The following is a 20677-nucleotide window of genomic DNA, read 5'->3' as shown; positions in this document are numbered from 1 at the left end:
TGTCTTCTCTCAAATTGTCCCTTAAAAAAAAAAAAAAAAATCACTGAAATGTCATGTGACTCTTCCCCTTTCCCTGGAACTAGCCAGGGAGACTATGAGGGAGATCTCCAGTCAGCTCTTCTCCCACCTAAGTTGGACCTGATCATGTGAATATTATTGCCTGTCCCTAAGTAAAGATACCCCATCTGAGGTCTCTGCAAACCCGACTTGGTTGATGGATACGTTTAAGGGCTCTGTGAACAAAAGTGAAAGTACAAGTCGCTCAGTTGTGTCTGACTCTTTGCAACCCCATGAACTATACAGCCCATGGAATTCTCCTGGCCAGAATCCAGGAATGGGTAGCTGTTCCCTTCTCCAGGGGATCTTCCCAGCCCAGAGATCGAACCCAGGTTTCCTGCATTGCAGGTGGATTCTTTACCAGCTGAGCCATCAGGGAAGCCCCTGTGAGCAACCTTGAGCTATTTATTATGCTGTACTCTGAGAATGTGTCTTCTTTTTACTGGAGTATAATTGCCTTACAATGTTGTGTTAGTTTCTGCTGTACAATGAAGTGAACTAGCTGTTCAGTTCAGTTCGGTCACTCAGTCGTGTCTGACCCTTTGCAACCCCACAGACCACAGCACGCCAGGCCTCCCTGTCCATTACCAACTCCCATTGGTAAACTCCCAAACTCTGTCCTTAATGGTGCCCATCTTTGCATGAAATGTTCTTTGGTATCTCTAATTTTCTTGAAGAGATCGCTAGTCTTTCCCATTCTGTTGTTTTCCTCTGTTTCTTTGCATTGTTCACTTAGGAAGATTTTCTCCTTGCTATTCTTTGGTACTCTGCATTCAGATGGGTATATCTTTTCTTTTCTTCATTGCCTTTTGCTTCTCTTGTCTCAGCTATTTGTAAGGCCTCCTAAGACAACCATGCTGCCTCTTTGCCTTTCTTTTTCTTGGGGATGGTTTTGATCACTGCCTCCTGTACACTGTTATCCATAGTTCTTTAGGCACTCTATCAAATTTAGTCCCTTAAATCAGATTGGTTAAATTCTGATGTCCTACCGTCAAGTTGATTGATTCTTTTCTCTGTCATATTCATGCTGTATTTTAAACCATCCAGTTTTTTAGTTCAGTTCAGTTCAGTCACTCAGTCGTGTCTGACTCTTTGCAGCCCCATGAACTGTAGCATGTCAGGCCTCCCTGTCCATCACCAACTCCCAGAGTCCACCCAAACCCATGTCCATTGAGTCAGTGATGCCATCCAACCATCTCATCCTCTTTCGTCCCCTTCTCCTCCTGCTTTCAATCTTTCCCAGCATCAAGGTCTTTTCATATGAGTCAGCTCTTCGCATCAGGTGGCCAAAGTATTGGAGTTTCCGCTTCAGCATCAGTCCTTCCAATAAACACCCAGGACTGATCTCCTTTAGGATGGACTGGTTGGATCTCCTTGCAGTCCAAGGGACTCTCAAGAGTCTTCTCCAACACCACAGTTCAAAAACATCAATTTTTTGGCACCCAACTTTATAGTCCAACTCACATGGAAATATGACTACCTGAAAAACCATAGCCTTAACCAGACGCACCTTTGTTGGCAAAGTAATGTCTTTGCTTTTTAATATGCTGTCTAGGTTGGTCATAACTTTCCTTCCAAGGAGTAAGCGTCTTTTAGTTTCATGGCTGCAGTCACCATCTGCAGTGATTTTTGGAGCCCCCCAAAATAAAGTCAGCCACTGTTTCCCCATCTATTTGCCATGAAGTGATGGGGCCAGATGCCATGATCTTAGTTTTCTGAAAATTGAGCTTTAAGCTAACTTTTTCACTCTCCTCTTTCACTTTCATCAAGAGGCTCTTTAGTTCTTTAATTCCTGCCATAAGGGTGGTGTCATCTGCATATCTGAGGTTATTGATATTTCTCCCAGCAATCTTGATTCCAGCTTGTGCTTCATCCAGCCCAGGATTTCTCATGATGTACTCTGCATATAAGTTAAATAAGTAGGGTGACAATATACAGCCTTGATGTACTCTTTTCCCAACTTGGAACCAGTCCGTTGTTCCATGTCCAGTTCTAACTGTTGCTTCTTGACCTGCATACAGATTTCTCAGGAGGCAGGTCAGGTGGTCTGGTATTCCCATCTCTTTCAGAATTTTCCACAGTTTATTGTGACTCACACAGTCAAAGGCTTTGGCATAGTCAATAAATCACAAATAGATGTTTTTCTGGAACTCTCTTGCTTTTTCAATAATCCAGCAGATGTTGGCAATTTGATTTCTGGTTCCTCTGCCTTTTCTAAATCCAACTTGAACATCTGGAAGTTCATGGTTCACGTATTGCTGAAGCCTGACTTGGAGAATTTTAAGCATTACTTTACTAGCTTGTGAAATGAGTGCAATTGTGCGGTAGTTTGAGCATTCTTTGGCATTGTCTTTCTTTGGGATCGGAATGAAAACTGACCTTTTCCAGTCCTGTGGCCACTGCTGAGTTTTCCAAATTTGCTGGCATATTGAGTGCAGCACTTTCACAGCATCATCTTTTAGGATTTGAAATAGCTCAACTGGAATTCCATCACCTCCACTAGCTTTGTTCATAGTAATGCTTCCTAAAGCCCACTTGGCTTTGCATTCCAGGATGTCTGGCTCTAGATGGGTGATCACACCATCATGATTATCTGGGTCTTGAAGATCTTTTTTTTTTTTTGTACAGTTCCTTGTTGCCACCTCTTCATAATATCTTCTGCTTCTGTTAGGTCCATACCATTTCTGTCCTTTATTATGCTCATCTTTGCATGAAATTCTCCCTTGGTATCTCTAATTTTCTTGAAGAGATCTATAGTCTTTCCTATTCTATTGTTTTCCTTTACTACTTTGCATTGATCACTGAGGAAGCCTTTCTATCTCTCCTTGCTATTTGGAACTCTGCGTTCAAATGGATATATCTTTCCTTTTCTCCTTTGCTTTTCCCTTCTCTTCTTTTCACAGCTATTTGTAAGGCCTCCTCAGGCAGCCATTTTTCTTTTTTGCATTTCTTTTTCTTGGGGATGGTCTTGATCGCTGTCTCCTGTACAATGTCACGAACCTCCATCCGTAGTTTATCAGGCACTCTATCAGATCTAGTCCCTTACATCTATTTGTCCATTTGTCTTCCACTGTATAACCATAAGGGATTTGATTTAGGTCATACCTGAATTGTGTAGTGGTCTTCCCTACTTTCTTCAATTTAAGTCTGAATTTGGCAATAAGGAATGCTTTGAGTCACAGTCAGCTCTGGTCTTGTTTTTGCCGACTGTAAAGAGTTTCTCCATCTTCGGCTGCAAAGAATATAATCAATCTGATTTCAGTGTTGGTCATCTGGTGATGTCCATGTATAGAGTCTTCTCTTGTGTTGTTGGAAGAGGGTGTTTACTATGACCAGTGCATTCTCTTGGCAAAACTCTATTAGCCTCTGCCCTGCTTCATTCCTTCAAACCTGCATTGGGTTTTAATTGTAGCATGAGGGATCTCCGATCTTTTTTGTGGCATACAGGCTCTTTAGTTGCGGCATGTGAACTCTTATTTGAAGCCTGTGGGATCTTAGTTCCCCAACCAGGAATCGAACCCAGGCCTCCTGCATTGGAAGTGTAGAGTCTTAGCCACTGGGCCACCAGGGAAGTTCAGTATAATGATATTTTAATAAAATTTGAAAATGTTATATGTAGTGAATGGATCTATGTGTATGGCATGGCAATAATAAACACCAAATTTGTGATGATGATTTTTTCTAGGAAGAAATGGAGGGTAATTGAGTCAGGGAGGTAATACACAGGGCATCTGAACTCTATCTGCAATGCTTTCTATCTTTCAAGAAAGCTGATAGAAGCAGTTCCCTGGTGGCCCAGTGGTTAGGACTCTGTGCTTTCACTGCCAAGGGCTGGGATTCAGTCCCTGGTCAGGGAACTAAGATCATACAAGTTACATGGTGTGGCAAAAAAAAAAAAAAAAAAAAAAACCAACCAAAAATCTAACAGAATATGTGGTAAGTGTGTAGGATTTAATATAGCTTAGCAGGAGATACATAAGTATTCAAAACCTTATTCCCTACCTATGCTGCCGTGCTCAATCATGTCTGACTCTTTGCGACCCCATGGACTATAGCCCACCAGGCTCCTCTATCCATGGGATTCTCCAGGCAAGAATACTGGAGTGGGTTGCCACTTCCTTCTCCACTGTATTACTGAAATGTTTCATAATAGCTTTTAAATGCTCCCCCTTCCCCCTATGTTGTGGTTATTATTAATATGTGCCTCCATGAGGAATGCAGAAATCAACTATGGATACTTATGGCTTGGGATAAAATTTCTAGTCAGAACATCATCTCTGCAAAAAATGCTACATCTCAAAAACAAATATGCAGAGATGTTCTCTGCACACTCGTCCCATGACTGTGAGAGGTACTGTAACGTTAGCAGAGCCACATTTAAGGAGCACATGGAAGGTTCAAAACTACCTCAGGAAAGATAAACTTGGAAGAGGAGTTATTTGTGCCACTTACTAAGCTACTGTCTCTCCTTCGGACCCATGCTATGAGTTACCTGTTGCTGCTGTAACAAATTACCACATAGTTAATGACTTAAAACAGAAAGTTTATTCTTATCACTGTTCTGGAGGTCAGAAGTCCAAATTCAAAGCGCCGGCAGGGCTGGTCCCTCCGGAGGCTCCAGGGGAGCACTGGCTTCTGCATTTTCCAGCTTCTAGAGGCACTGCATCCCTGGCTCACAGCCGGCCCTTCCCTTCATCCTCACAGCCAGCAGCGCAGCATCTCCTGTCTCTCTCTGCCTCTGACCCTCCCCCTCCCTCTTATAAAAACCCTATAATGACACTGGTGCCCCCTGGGGAATCCAGGGTCATCCCCATCTCAGGGGCCTTAACGTAATCTTTCCTGCAAATTTACAACCTAAGATGACACTCACAAGTCCTGGTAGTTAAGATGTGGACATCTTTGGGGACCTTTATTCTGCTGGTTGCACCTACCCTTCGATGAAAGAGGAGAGTGAAAAAAGCTGATTCAAAACTCAACATTCAAAAAGTAATATCATAGCATCCGGTCCTATCACTTCATGGCATTAAATGGGAAAACAATGAAAACAGTGACAGATTTTATTTGCTTGGGCTCCAAAATCAGTGCAGATGGTGACCGCAGCCACAAAATTAAGACACTTGCTCCTTGGAAGGAAACCTATGATAAACCTAGACAGCATATAAAAAAGCAGAGACACCACTTTGCAGACCAAGATCCTTATAGTCAAAGCTATGGTTTTTCCAGTAGTCATGTACAGATGTGGGAGTTAGACCATAAAGAAGGCTGAGTGCCAAAGAACTGATGCTTTCAAATTGTGGTGCTGAAGAAGGCCCTTGAGAGTTCCTTGGACTGCAAGAAGATCAAATCAGTCTATCCTAAAGGAAATCAAGCTTGAATATTCATTGGAAGGACAGATGCTGAAGCTGAAGCTCCAATACTTTGGCCACCTGATGAGAAGAGCTGACTCATTGGAAAAGACCCTGATGCTAGGAAAGATTGAGGGCAAGAGGAGAAAGGGAAGACAGAGGATGAGATGGTTGGATGGCATCACCGACTCAATGGATATGAGTTTGAGCAAACTCTGTGAGATAGTGAAGGACAGGGAAGCCTGGCATGCTGCAGTGCATGGGGTCGAAGAGTTGGACACAACTTAGCTGAACACCAAGAGCCCTTCAATTCTTAGCTTTGTGATGTGGGTAGAAATGCTGCAAAGTTGGTTCTGCTTTGCCAGCAGCTTCTGCCAACTGGAGGGAGGGTGGAAGGCTGGAGAGGGGAGAGGGATTTGTCTGCACTGCCCCTTTCACCTCTTGGGTGTTTGAGGAATAGTATCTCAGCATGGCCTGAATATAGCTTGCATCACCCCTCTTTTTCCTCAGACGACCATACCTGTTACTTTTCTCTCTTGTGACAATGGGTATTTTGTGAAGCATTCAGAAGACAGCCTCATTTTTTACCTTAACATGAAATGACATATTCTTTATGTGTGATGCTCACAGAATACATTTCTGAATATGTTATGGCAAACAAACAGGAGTGCTTGAGGAGGGTCATGCCATCACCCAATCTTAAGTGTGTGCGTGCTCAGTCATGTCTGACTCTTTGTGACCCGTGGACTGTAGCCCACCAGACCCCTTTGTCCATGGGATTCTCTAGGTAAGAATACTGGAGTGGGTAGCCATTCCCTTCTCCAGGTGATCTTCCCGACCCAGGGATAGAAGCTGTGTCTCTTGCATTGGCAGGATTCATTACCACTTGAGCCCATTGGGAGGTAGGCTATTAAATTCATGCCTATTTACTGAAACTCAGCATGCATCATTAATCCATATTTTTAAAAGTATATGTTTGTAATAGTTTATAAATTCAGTATTTTTGCCTTGAAGCTTTTTTATATGTTAATTTTCTTAACACTCATTTTTATGAAAGCATCTAAAACCTTTTTGAAAACCCTATAAAAAGGAATTTTAACTGTATTTATTTTTTGGCCACGCTGTGAGACTTACAGGGTTTTTAGTTCCTCAACTAGGGAATGAATATGAGCCGGTGGCAGTGAGAGTGCAGTCCTAACCACTGGGCCACCAGGGAAATCCCTATAAAAGGAATTTTTAAAATTCTGTCTGTAAATTAAATGACAAACAATATCAGAGTTTGGACATACGTTTAACATCAAATCAGAGAATGTTTTCTGAAAGAAGCAGGCATATTAAATGCATTAGATGTTTAGCACCCATCTAGTAAGTGTATTAAGAGTTTTCAGGTCCATCACAAATTTATATAAGCACTTTTGGTTGTTGTTTTATATCAGTTAAGGTAGGAATTCAATTGCCTCAGGGATATCATAGCCTTTAAAAACTTTTTAAAAAAATATTGTGGCAAAAAACACATGGGCTTCCCTGGTGGCTCAGCAATAAAGAATCAGCCTGCAATGCAGGAGACAAGGGTTTGATCCCTGGGTCAGGAAGAGCCCCTGGAGGAGGAAATGACAACCCACTTCACTGTTCTTTCAGGGAAAATCCCATGGATAGAGGAGCCTGGTGGGCTATAGTCTATAAGGTCACAAAGAGTTTGACAGGACTGAGCAACTGAGCACGCAGGAGGCAAAACACACATAATAACATGAAATTTACCATCTTAACCACTTTTAAATGTCAGCTGCTAACAGAATTGTGTCTCGCAGATAGCACATTGAGGTCCATACAGAGCCAACCCTTCGCTTTTAAACACATGCACTGTAAAGTTACTTGATGGATATTTATTATAATTATTTATGGCTGCATTTAACAAACTTTTCTTTCTGTTTGATGCTATTTACACTACTGTTGTATAAAGGAAGTGAATGACAGGAAAAGTCCCACCAATAAATAAATAATCTTCATTTAATTGTGATTTACCTTAAGAATTGTGCGATCTTCCACTTTTCCTGAGAAGATTCAAAGGCCAATGTGCTTTTTTGATGGCTCTGATACTTAGGGGTCGCCAAGTGGCTAGGAATGAAAAGTGTTTCTAATGATTTAAAAAAAAAAAAAAAAAAAGGTGGTATTAAGTACATTCACACTGGTGAATGTACTTAATCTGGTATTATATTATAATTAAATCTGGTATTATACAATACCAGACCCTGGGTATTCTCTGGGGATACTTTAAAAACACCCTCAGACATAAATTTCCCTGCAGTGCAAAGCGCACAGCTGAGGACTGTGATGTCTCACACCTGCGGATATGCTGAGATCAGTCCTGCACGGAGATGGGCCCTGGAAGTCTGACCTCCCACGGGGGACAGTGCCTGGGTTGCTGACCTCAAGGCCCAGTAGTGAGGACGGGGACGAAGGGAGGGCCTCCGCGTGTCAAAAGTCACACGTCAAAATCAAGCAAGACCCCCACTTGCAGAGTATGATGTTATTTTACACTGAGAGTCTTTGTTCCTAAGTAAAAGGCATGTTTCCACAGTGACCTTGATCCCTGCCCGACTTTTTCCCGGCCCCGGAGGTCACCAGACCCCCTCCTCACCCACCCTGTCCAGTCCTCTCTAGTCCCGGTTCCGGACAGGGACGCTCCTTGTGAAAACTGAGTCAGGACTTCGGGTCCAGGAGGAGGACTTGGAGGGCCCGCCGGCGCAGGAGCGAGTTCTGCTCAGAGCCTGGGGCCAGTAGATAGTATCCCGAAGCCTAGTCATTCAATCAGTAAGAGGGCGGGAAAAATCAGAGGCGCTCGGGCGGGTCGGAGAATTGTCCAATCAGGGGCACAAGGAGGCGGGTCTCGGGAAACCTTCCAGTCAGGAGCCCCGACAGTAAAAATGTTCGAAGATTGCCCAATCAGACCGGCGAAGTGTGAAGCATCTCCCAATCATAATCCCGGACGAAGAGAGTGTCAGGAGCACCGTCCAATCAGGGTCGGGGGCGGGCACGCTTCCTGCCCGAGTGCGGGTAGTTCTCTGAGGGCCTTGGCGTTGCTGCGCGCCTGCTCCGCGGCCCCAGCTGTCGGGTCTCTGTGGCTCTCACCTGCCCGGGCCGCTGGGAGGACTCCCGGGAAAGCCCGGAGCCGGGAAGAGATGGTGAGTGAGCGGGGCCGGCCCAACATCGAGAAGGGCTGATTTGAACCGGCTGGAAGCGGTCCCGGGGTGGGGTCCTGGCGTCCTGTCCGGTCCCCGCGTGTGTGTCAGCGGTCTCAGAACTACCCGGGTGACCCAGATGTTCACAGCTGCCTTCCCCACAGGGCCCTGAGAACACCAGCCCCTGGTCGGTTCCTCCCAGCGGACAGTCTGCAGGGGCGGGCGGGGAGCTTGGGGAGACCTGCTTGGGGACCTTGGACTGGGAGGGGTCACCTGGTAGGTCCTCGGTCCTGAGTGACCCCAACTCCAGCCCTCATTTCTTGGAGGGACACTAGTTGTCAGCTGACCGGACGCCTGAGGGGAAAAGGCAAATAATTCCTGACCCGTGGATTCTCACAAGGTAAGTGAGAAAAACTAACGCCAAGGTCAAGGAAAACGCACTATCAGTTGGGGTAGCACCCCTCAAACCGCCACCGCCGCCCAAGCAAAATGCACAGGCGACACAGCGGGGACACTGCTGATGTCCTTTGTTCAGAGAGCACTTCAGTGAGCGATGGGGGAGGGGTACCCCACGTGGTGGCGTGGCTGCACTTGACCCTTTGGTCATCTTTGTCTGGGGACCAGTACAGCCCTGCCGCTCCCTAGGTTTGTTGCCTTGAAAAGATGTGTTCGCTTACTGGAACCTCAGATTTTCAGCAAATGTGAAATACATCTAATTAATACAGTGGGAAACAGAAGATAAAATATTTTCAAAGGGGTGAGTTTCAGAAGAAAGAAAAAAAAGGAAATATCTTCCATTCCGTTTGTTAAACATTCTTTTAAAATCACCTGTCTGCGGTAAGTTTCTGAGGTCTGTCCTTTTGAGTTAACAAATGAAATTGTGGGGCATAGCCTCCAAAGTTCCAGGGGAAAGCATGTCAGAGAAATAGAGATTTCCCTTCCTGTCAGCTGCAGAGAAGTGAAGGAAATACCTCATAGCATGATAGGTAAAGATGGTGAAGATTCACCCAAAAATATCAGTTATTTAATTTCTGACAGTAGATGCTATTGTTGTTTATTACCTGCAATACACTTTGCTTAAATCTGCAATAAATTGTTTATTATCCTCGAAACCTGTGTGTATACACAGATCTTACTTAGACACCAGTTTGTCCTGTCCTTTGTGCTGAAGTGTCTGTCATTTCTGCTTGGCTCTTAGTGGCTGCTCTGTAGTGAATCAGGTCTCCTTTTAGACACAGGTCTGCTTTGGACTTTGTTCCTCAAGGTAGATCTAATGGCCTGTTCCTCTGCCAATTCATCCTCTCAGGAGTGCTGCTGCTTTAAAATCCTTGCAGTGTGCCAGGCAGGTTCTTTCCTGGCTCTTCAGAATATTTTGACTGTTTAGGGGCATTTGTTTTCATTAGGTTTGAAAGTTAGTATTTGTTAAATCCTAAAAAGAAAAAAATCTGTTTTTGGGATTTGATGGGATTTTATAACGAACCTAGGTCTGTCTTGGGAGGATCAATATTTTGGTAACATTGATTTCTTTTTAAGAATGTGTGCCATCTTGTTATTTATTTCATTTTTCTTTGTTACTATCCTTAGTGTTTTTAAATTTTTCTTTTTCTTTTTTTTTAATGCATTATTTATTTATTTATTTGGCTCCACTGCGTCTCAGTTGCAGCTTTTGGGATATTTTAGTTGTGACATGCGGGATCTAGTTTCCTGACCAGGAATTGAACCTGGACTCCCTGCACTGGGAGCTCAAAGTCTTATTCACTGGACCACCAGGGTAGTCTAGTTATTAGGTTCTTTTTATAGCCGTCATTAAACTTATTTTGTACTACTTCAATTTGGCTTTTACCATGGTGTATGTTATCTTTTCAAAGTGACCTTTCCAGGATCTTCCCTGGTGGTCCATTGGTTAAGATTCTGTGCTTCCAATGCAGGGGATTGGGTTTGATTCCTGATCAGGGAAATAAGATCCCACATGCTGCATGGTGTGGTCAAAAAATAAAGTGACCTTTCCAATTTGCTGTTGCTTTTAATTAGAAAGGTAATGAAATTTATATTGAGTTTTTATCCTGAGATCTTGTTCAGTATCTTATTCTATGATTATCGTTTTGTTCTGTTGGTGTCATAGACGTACAGTTGTTTGAGTTAGGCATTGAGACAACCTGTTTTCTAGTATTGCACGTTTGTGCATTTTCTGGACTGGATCACTAGTATAATGTTGACTAAGAGGTCAGCTGGCCATAGTTCACTTATATCTAATTGTCTTGGAGAAAACAGTTAACTTCATAGAATTTATATGTCCTTTTATTTTTTTTTAATTTTTTTTCTCATCTGTTTTCCTTTATCTAATCATGCATATTATCATCTGTTTCCCACTGGTAAGAGTGTTTTTTAATGTATGACTGTTGAATACTATAAAATGGCTTTCAGCAACACTGAGATGGTTAGAGATAATTCCTATGAGTTGATTATAGTGTTTTCTGTTTTATAAGATGACATCAGTGCAGGAAAACGCATATGACATATATAGTTGACAGAAATATTGAAGAAAAAAAAAATCCTCTGTGAAATGAAACTCAGCCCTCAGTGTAGAACCAGCTTTCATACCAGACTGGAAATGAACCCAAATGACAGGCCCCTCACTCTCCAAATTCAACCAATATGTTGAATATGTTGAATTATATCAAGATATATATGTGTGTGTGTGCTTGTGTGCTCAGTCATGTCCAGCTCTTTACGACCCCATGGTCTATAGCCCTCCAGGCTCCTCTGTCCATTTCTAGGCAAGAAAACTGGAGTGGGTTGCCATTTCCTTCTCCAGGGAATCTTCCAGACCCGGAGGGGAGGAACCCAAGTCTCCTATGTCTCCTTTATTGCAGGCTCTCTAGGGTTCTTTTTATAAGGGCACTAATCCCATCCCTGGTCAACTCCATAAGGCTCCACCTCCGAACACCATCACCTTGGGGATTAGGTTTCAACCTGAATTTGGTGGTGGAGGACACAGACCCTCAGCCTACGGTAGTCCCCAAGACCACCCTGGCTTCACAGATTTACTTGGTGGCTCCCTGGCTTCAGTGTGTAGCCGTGCTCATGGCTCTGATTTCTGACCACGGGAATAAAGCAGAGTCAGCAGGAGAAAGGTGCCCAGGCCAGTTCCTGAGGAGACTGAGTGCAGGATCCTAAGGGCTCCCCACTTGCCCCAACAGAATCACACAGGGCAGGCTTCCTCCGCCCACCCCCAGCCTGTGGTGACAACATGGTTGACATGCCATCCACCCGGGACACTAATGAGAGGCTCAGTTACCAGGGTTGTGTTGGGGTGGTCATGTAGACACCCTGTGATTAGTCTGAACTGAGATTCCAGACTCCCAGAAGGAAAGCTGGTCTTCAGCATAAAACGTATTATTAGCATAAAAGGGCAGAGGAGCCACTGCTGTCAAGGTGGTGAGAATGCTGCCCAGACCCAAGTTCCCACATGCCAGCAGAAGGCCAGCCCTGCATGCCAGACTGAAGAAAGACTGGACAGCCCCTTGCCCTTCGCTTTGTCTAAACTTTTGCTTCAGCTCTAGGAACTGTTTTTTTTTCCTCCTAATGCAGTACAGTCTTCTTTCCCTCACCCAAAGCTCACTTTTGGGAACTTGAGGGGCGTTTCACCTCCTGCCCAGAAGAAAGCAAAAATCTGAGATGTCACCTGGGCTGGACTTTGATTGTCCTCTCACTTGGCCAGCATGGCCACTGGCAGCTGGTATATTCAGTGAGCTAACCCTCCTGGAGTTGGATCGCTCATTTTCACCATGATCAACTTTTAACCTCACAGCAGGCAGTTCAGTCGCCTTTCATACCCCAGATGACCCCATCGTCATCCCCTCTTCCTTCTTCCTCCACTTCCCGGACAGTGCTTTTCCCATATTTTAGTGAGTCTGGATTGTTTCAGCAAATCCCACTTCTGATGTGTCTGGTGACCACAGGACCCCCTGTGGTTCTGCAGGCAGGACTCACGTGACTCAGCACAGAGTTGTACTCATGATTAGAATTTATCACAACAAAAGGACAAAGCAGACTCAGCAAAGGGGAAAGGGCCATGAGGAGAACTCTGAAGAAAACCACGTGCAGGCTTTTAAGAGACCTTTCCCAGTGGAGTCACACATAACACACCTCACAGCCCAGGTTGTGACAGCACGTGAAATACTATTTCCTGGAGGCTCATTAGGGACTCAGTGCCCTGGGGTTTTTATTGATAGCTGATTGTGTAAGCATCCTGTGCCCAGCATGGACCCAAAGCCCAGATGCCCAAACAAAAAGCAGGTGCTCAGTATTAACTATCAGTTTAGAGATAGGGAGTAATAATTTTGGCAGTGTGAAACCTTCAAAAATTAAGTTCCCAGACGCCAGCCAAGGCCAACGTTGCCCCCTCGCCAGCAATCATTGCCAGGGATCAAGTTAAGGTTTGCAGTGTCCACTCTTTTCCTGCACGTTCAATAGAGGAAACACTACAGGCAACTGTATCATGAGTAACTCACCTGACTCAAGAAGCTCCTGTACAATAGGGATATTCCTGTTATGCTCTGCTGAATAGGTACTAAATTCTGGCATCAGAATTGTTGCAGGAGAGTGTTTTCTTTCCTCTGTTCATGGAATGTCACTGGGTTGATGAACTTTAAAAACAAAAGGAAAAAAAAAAGAAAGAAACATGGCTTAAGGGAGGCATGCAGCTCAGTGGTTCTTGTGCTTAGGAGTTGGCCTGACTTGCTCATGTGCCCACCAGGGGAGGGACGTGGACATAAGAGAAACTGAGAGTGCAGCCTCTGGGTTGGTTTGTGTGGAATCACTGTCTCCTGGAACTTGAGGCAAGGCAGTGTTTCCTTTGTAGGAAGGCACTGGACTCCTTTATGTATTTTATAGTCAAGGGTAAATTCGTTGTCAAATGTTTCTGATGTTAAAGTCCATTGCAAAGTAGGACTCTTAACCTTTGCCTCAAGGTCATAAGGGTACTCTTTTATGACTCCTGTAGAAGAGCATCATGGAACATGTGTGAGTGTGAGCTCAGAACTGCTGAGCAGCAGCACTGGCTCAGGAGTGTAGAGAATGTATGGAGTTTTTACTTCCTATCATAATGAAAATAGAAAAAAAGAGTAGAAACTGGGCTGGTGATAACTGTTACACAGAAAAGTTAAAATTAATGCATATTCAAAAGAAATATTTTATTCAGCCAGTTGGACTGTCTTTATGACCTGGAGTTCTTTAGGACAATATGGCTAGTTGGCCCTTGCAGCACATTGGGTTCCCACAGGCCCATTGGCCTGTCATATTTGGTTGGGGGAAAAGAAGGAAATATGTCCAGTCCTTCATTGTACGTTCTTAAAAATCATTTATTTGTTTATTTTTGCCCGCGCCATGTGGCAGTGTGGGATCTTAGTTCCCTGACTAAAAATTGAACCTGTGCTCTTATGAATTGCAAGTGCAGAGTCCTAACCACTGGACTAGGGATGTCCCACCTTCATTGTGCTTTTATTCCTTTGAACCTCATTCAGGCTGACCTTGAGCTTCATATGCTTATGAATGGTGTGCTGTAGGAAGAAACTATAAAGTCTCTTGTGTCGCAAGGGGGTTGACAGTTCTTAAAATGCAAATATTGTAATGGACACATGTATATGTATGGATGGGTCCCTTCACTGTTTACCTGAAACAATCACAGCATTGTTAACTGGCTGTGCATGCATTCTAAATTGCTTCAGTCATGTCTGACTCTTTGAGATCCTACAGACTGTAGCCTGCCAGGCTCCTCTGTCCAGGAGATTCTCTAGGCAAGAATACTGGAGTGGGTTGCCATGCCCTCCTCCAGGGGATCTTCCTGACTCAGGAACTGAACCCATGTCTCTTATGTCTCCTGCATTAATAGGTGGGTTCTTTACCATGCGCAGCACCGGGGAAGCCCTTAATTGGCTGTACTGCAATATACTATGTTTTTGGTGTTAAGAAAATAAATAAAAGTTTAAAAAAATGGAAATATTGTTTCATTTGTATAGTACTTTCATTTCTCCAACATGATTTGAATCCTTTGGTTAGAGAAGAGTAAGACTTGAAGTCGTCACAGTAGAAATGTAGAGGTAAGTTGAATGTGTTAGTGGTAGTGGTTTAGTTGCTAGTCATGTCTGACTCTTGCAATCCCATGGACTGTAGCCTGCCAGGCGCCTCTATCCATGAAATTCCCCAGGCAAGAGTACTGGAGTGGGTTGCCATTTCTTTCTCCAGGGGATCTTACTGACCCAGGGATCAAACCCAGGTTTCCTGCATTGCAGGCAGTCTCCTGCTTTGCAGGCAGATTCTTTACCAACTGAATCACTAATCTATGAGGGCGGGAGTATGGACATAAAGTTAGGAGGTATGACGACTGAGTCACAGGGTGAATGTTTGGTGACCACAAAATCTTGTTTGAGCTTCCTGTGACTTGAGCCCAGTTGCTCAGTGTCATGAATCACATCCAAGCTCCTGTACATATTTTGGTTGTTTTAGGACTCAGTGGTCTTCGAGGATGTGGCTGTGAACTTCACCCTGGAGGAGTGGGCTTTGCTGAATTCTGCTCAGAAGGAGCTCTACAGAGATGTGATGCTGGAGACCTTTAGAAACCTAGCCTCAGTGGGTAAGAATGATGTCATTCTTTCACTTAGTTATTTAGAGACAAGTATATCTGGCACATCACTGTTCTGAGATGTAGAATGTAGAAAGGAAGTATGTTAACTAATAAGACAGATGTGGTCACAACTGCCATAGAATCTACCCACAAAAAATGTGATTCTATGTATTAAACTGAGTTTTTCTTTCTGTAAAGAAAGCTCCCTTAGTATCACTAGTAGATACAGGTTTCATGGGGCCTTGGGGATCCCAGTAAGTTCTATATTAGAACCTTGAGAGAATTTTACTGTGTTTATTAAAGTGCTCACTATTTTGACCCCTTGTACTGTTTTTGATGAAGTCTTGACACAGATAAATGCCTCAGTTTCTTTCTTGGCTAACAGGTAGCTTCTTTCTTGTAAGATTTGTTCCCTTTTTGCTTTCAGATGATGAGACTCAATGTAAGGCCAATGGGTCAGTTTCTCAGCAGGATATTTATGGGAATAAAATATCCAAAGAACATAAAATATCAAAGTTCACTGGAAGTGATTCCTGGCCCTTTGTCTTAGGAAAAATTTGGGAAGAACTCAGCATTGAAGATCAGTACACATACCAGAGTAGACACCTGAGGTGAGTTGCACTCAGAGAAAGCAGTATTTCAGGAGGGAATCTTAGCATGTCATGAAGTTTAAAAAGCAAACAAAGCACACATAAGTCTAGGTCAGATTTGTTTATTCATAGAGATGTTCATGAAGATTTTTTTAAATTTGACATTCATGTTGTGCTAGAAACAGTTGAAAACAATCAGCAGGAGAGATCATGTTTAAGAAACACTTGTTTTTGTAATGGTTGCAGTTGAGCCCCCTTTCGTGGCATTGAGTTCATTCCACTTTAAAGGAAGTAAAATCAGTGAGAAAATTTACCCATTCAGTGAAATCCATGATAGTGTAATCCTTGTGTGTATGTGTGTGTGTGCGCTCAGTCATGTCTGACTCTTTGCAACCCCATGCACTGTACCCCATCAGGCTCCTCTGTCCATGAAATTCTCCAGGAAAGAATACTGAAGTGGGTAGCCATTTCCTCCTCTAGAGGGTCTTTCCGACCCAGGGATTGAACCCATGTCTCTTGCGTGTCCTGCATTGGCAGGAAAATTCTTTATCACTGCACCACCTGGGAAGTCCTGTAATCCTTGTACTTACTAATAAATCATTATTAGTCAAACCATTTATAACATGCTTCTCATGTTTAACAGAAATCATGTGGTGGAAAGACTCCATGAAAGTAATGATCAATGTGGGGAAGGCTTCAGTCAGATTCCAAATCTTAACCTGTACCAGAAAACTCTCACTGGAGTAAAACAGTATGAATACAGTGCATACAAAAAAGCCTTCATGCATTGTTCACTCAAGAATCACAGCACTGCTCGCACTGGACATAAACTGTATCAATGTCAAGAATGTGGGCAGGCCTACAGTTGTCATTCACACCTAAGGACGCATGTGAGAATCCATAATGAAAGGCCCTTTGTGTGTAAATTATGTGGAAAAACCTTTCCGCGTACTTCTTCCCTCAACCGGCATATCAGGATTCATACTGCTGAGAAAACCTACGAATGTCAGCAATGTGGGAAAGCCTTCATTGATTTTTCAAGTCTTACTAGTCATGTGAGAACTCACACTGGAGAGAAGCCATATCAATGTAAGACGTGTGGGAAAGCTTTCAGCTACTCCTCAACTTTTCGAAGACACATGATAACACACACTGGAGAGAAGCCCTATAAGTGTATGCAATGTGGGGAAGCCTTCAGCTACTCCTCAACTTTTCGAAGACACATGATATCACATACCGGGGAGACACCACATAAATGTAAGGAATGTGGGGAAGCCTTCAGTTATTCCTCGGCTTTTCGAAGGCACATGATAACACACACGGGAGAGAAGCCCTATGAATGTAAACAGTGTGGGAAAACCTTCATTTATCTTCAGTCCTTTCGAAGGCATGAAAGGATTCACACTGGAGAGAAGCCCTACGAATGTAAGCAATGTGGAAAAACCTTCATCTATCCCCAGTCATTTCGAAGACATGAAAGGACGCACGGTGGAGAAAAACCCTATGAATGTGACCAGTGTGGAAAAGCATTCAGCCACCCATCCTCCTTTCGAGGACACATGAGGGTGCACACTGGAGAGAAACCTTACAAGTGCAGTCAGTGTGGGAAAACTTTCAACTGGCCCATATCCTTACGAAAACACTTGCGAACTCACACTAAAGAGAAACCCTATGAATGTAAACAGTGCGGAAGAGCCTTCAATTTGTCTGCTTACTTTCGAGAGCATGTGAGAATGCATCCTGGAGACAAGTCTTATGAATGCAAGCTATGTGGGAAAGCCTTCTATTGTCACCTCTCCTTACAGAAACATATGAGAAGGCACACCGCCGAGAAGCTTTATGAATGTGAACAATGCCAGAAAGCTTTCAGTTGGCCTGAACTTTTGCAACAGCATGTGAGAACGCATACTGCAGAGAAACCGTACGAATGCAAGGAATGTGGTAAAGTCTTCAAGTGGCCCTCATCCTTACCAATACATATGAGAATGCACACTGGGGAGAAACCGTACGAATGTAAGCAATGTGGGAAGGCCTTCAGTTGTTCCTCATCCTTAAGAAGACATGTGAGGATACATACTGTGGAGAAATACTACATATGTAATGGGGAAAATCATCCTGCAAATGAATTCATGCACAGTGCTTCAGAAAATTCACACGAGGAGAGAAATCTTATAAAAGTTGAAAATCTGGTATTGCCTTTATGAGTCCCTCGTCATGGAAGTGGATCCATATGGAGTGTATTTCTAGTTCTTTTTGATGAAAATTAACTGTTAAAGTACTCTCTTAACTATAGTACATAAATTTTGTAGATAGTGGGTTTTTTTTTGTGTGTGTGTGTGTTTTAGGAAATAAAACATTTATCTTTCCAGTTGGACTCATGGGTGATTTGCAGTGTATTTTTAATATATACACTATATTAAATATATAGTTTAGAGCAACTACCCAATGTGGGGCTCAAACCCATGACCCTGGGATTAAAAGCCTGATGCTCTACTGACTGAGCTAGCCAGGCAGTTAAATATATAGTTTAATATCTTAGTTGTTTAAATTGTCCTTTAGAGGGTCATTGGAAAAATGACCTTGTGGTATTTGTTGAAATTTTCCTACTGGCTTAGTGTGGCAGATACTGGATAATCAACTATTACATATTTCCCACCATGGTATTGAGACAGGCTTTATTTAGGCCAGTGGAGTCTTATTCCATTTTTCTTAAAAATGGTAGAAATTTATAATTATGCAGAGTTCTTCAAAGTGTGTAGTCTCATGTGAATTGTTACTTTCAACTTTTATGCTTTGCTTTGTCTTTGCTTGTGATTGCAAATTAAAACTAGGTTTTTTATTTAAGAAACACTTAGGATGTCACCATGAGATATCAAGTTCTGGATTGTGTTACATCAGCATGAGTAGTGTTAGGAACTACAGTTCCCCAGATCCCTTCCCTTTATGATTCTGTGTCCAAATATGCCAGAAGCCTATTGATGTGAGATATGGAAGGCAGAAGTGAAGCCATTACTAAGATTTTGCAGTTTGTTGTTGTTGTTTAGTTGCTCAGTTATGTCTGACTTTTTTGCGACCCCATGGACTGTAGCCCACCAGACTCCTCTGTCCATGGGATTCTCCAGGCAAGAATACTGGAATAGGTTGCCATTTCCTTCTCCAGGGGATCTTCTTGACTCAGGCATGGAACCTATGTGTCCTGCATTGGCAGGTGGATTCTTTACCACTGAGCCACCAGAGAATCTATAGATACATTTACTTACCACTAAAATAATCATTTTGGTTTCCTAACTTATATTTTGAGGCATATTATTGGGGAAAGGTCAAAGAGCTGCTTCTAGAACTGTTCCTTAAGATAGTAAGCCTGAGGCAACACTCACTTATGGAAGAATTTCAGAGATTATTGCTGCTATCAAGTCCTGGGGGATACAGGACTTTTTTATTTTAACTAAACTTAAATTCTTTCAGTTTGGTTGTTATAAAAGCTATGAAAGGGGAGTTTGAAATATCACAATCCTTTTTAAGGTGCTTTTTAAAAACTTGTAGTTGATTTACAATGTGTTAATTTCTTCTGTATAACAGTGATTCATTTATATATATGTGTATGTGTGTGTGTATTCTTTTCATTTTCTTTTCCATTATGGTTTATCACAGTCATTGAATATAGTTCCCTGTGCTATAGTAGGACCTGGTTGTTTATGTTATTATTGATACATTATTATTGGCTAAAGTCCTTATAGGCTAGTGCTGAAGTTCCAACTTCAACCCCAAGTATTTTGATTGGCAAACAACCTGATACCCTATGAACCACATACACCCAAATCAGGTCATATGATTTAATTCTATTTGTGAACTTGCCTGACAGTGCAGTGATTAAGACTCTGCGCTTTCATTGCAGGGGCACAGGTTCATTCCTGCTTGGGGAACTAAGATCCTTCATGCCACATGGCACCCCTACACCACCCCCACCCAAAAGGTATTTGTAAGTTATGCTACTATGCCCACCCTTGTCTTCAGATTCTGCAAGTGGCTCAGCCTCTATGGCTGTGTCGTAGAACCACAAAAATCTGATGCATAGCAACCCAGGTTGGTATCCACTGGGGTATTACCCCAGGCCACATGGCCCTGAAACCAGGCCCTCCAGAAGCTGCAGGAGTCATCATTTAAGAAATGTATCTAGGGCTTCCCTGCTGGCTCAGTGGTTAAGAATCTACCTGCCAACGCAGGAGACACGGGTTTGATCCCTGGTCTGGGAAGATCCCACGTGCCAGGGAGCAACTAAGCCCATGTGCAACAATTACTGAGCCTGTGCTGACCAGTAAGTGAAGCCGCTGCAATGAGAAGCCACTGCACTGCAACTGGAGAAAAGCCTGCCGCAGCAAGGAAGACCCAACACAGCCAAAAATAAAGAAGTTTTTAAAAGGAAATTGTCTAATAAAAACAAGTATATCTGATTTTTTTTAAAAAATCTATATAGACTTACTAAAGAGGAATCTTATTCACAGAGGGCTGCCAGAGGACCGGGGCCCGGGCCTGAGATGGGCCAGCGTCTCCAACCACAGAGCAAAGAGCTTTTCCCATCTGTGTGAAGAGGGAAAGCAGGATGAAAGTTGGGCTAGTGAGGGGCTATGCGGATTCTGAGACCAGTAGGACTGGACGGGGGCCTCCTGGGTACCTTGTCTGGAAAAGCTTGTTCAGAACCTCACTGTTGCTCAGACAGGGATGGTGGGTGAGGGGCTGCGATCCAGCGTTCCCATTCCCTGTGGGGAGAGAGCCTGATACCGTGGGCTATGAAATAGGACTCAAAAGAACTTGGTCAAGCCCATATTGGGAGCCGGGTCAGGAGAGCGGGGCCTCCTGATGCCAAAGGCCACATGTCAAACA

At 43.3% G+C, this 20677-nt stretch overlaps 1 protein-coding gene across 1 annotated transcript; it reads left to right on the top strand.

Annotated features, from left to right (window-relative positions):
- The first annotated feature begins 8456 nt into the window (after positions 1 to 8456).
- Positions 8457 to 20238, top strand: LOC133062144 (zinc finger protein 124-like). The gene is made up of 5 exons (XM_061150734.1): positions 8457 to 8584; positions 15089 to 15215; positions 15757 to 15817; positions 19692 to 19769; positions 20020 to 20238. Exons 1-5 carry the CDS (start codon positions 8582 to 8584, stop codon positions 20117 to 20119), a joined length of 369 nt encoding a protein of 122 aa, XP_061006717.1. The 5' UTR covers positions 8457 to 8581; the 3' UTR covers positions 20120 to 20238.
- The last annotated feature ends 439 nt before the right edge of the window (positions 20239 to 20677 follow it).

This window comes from Dama dama, chromosome 9 (assembly GCF_033118175.1).
Source record: "Dama dama isolate Ldn47 chromosome 9, ASM3311817v1, whole genome shotgun sequence".
NCBI lineage: Eukaryota > Metazoa > Chordata > Mammalia > Artiodactyla > Cervidae > Dama > Dama dama.
This window is presented reverse-complemented; position numbering and strand designations above follow the sequence as displayed.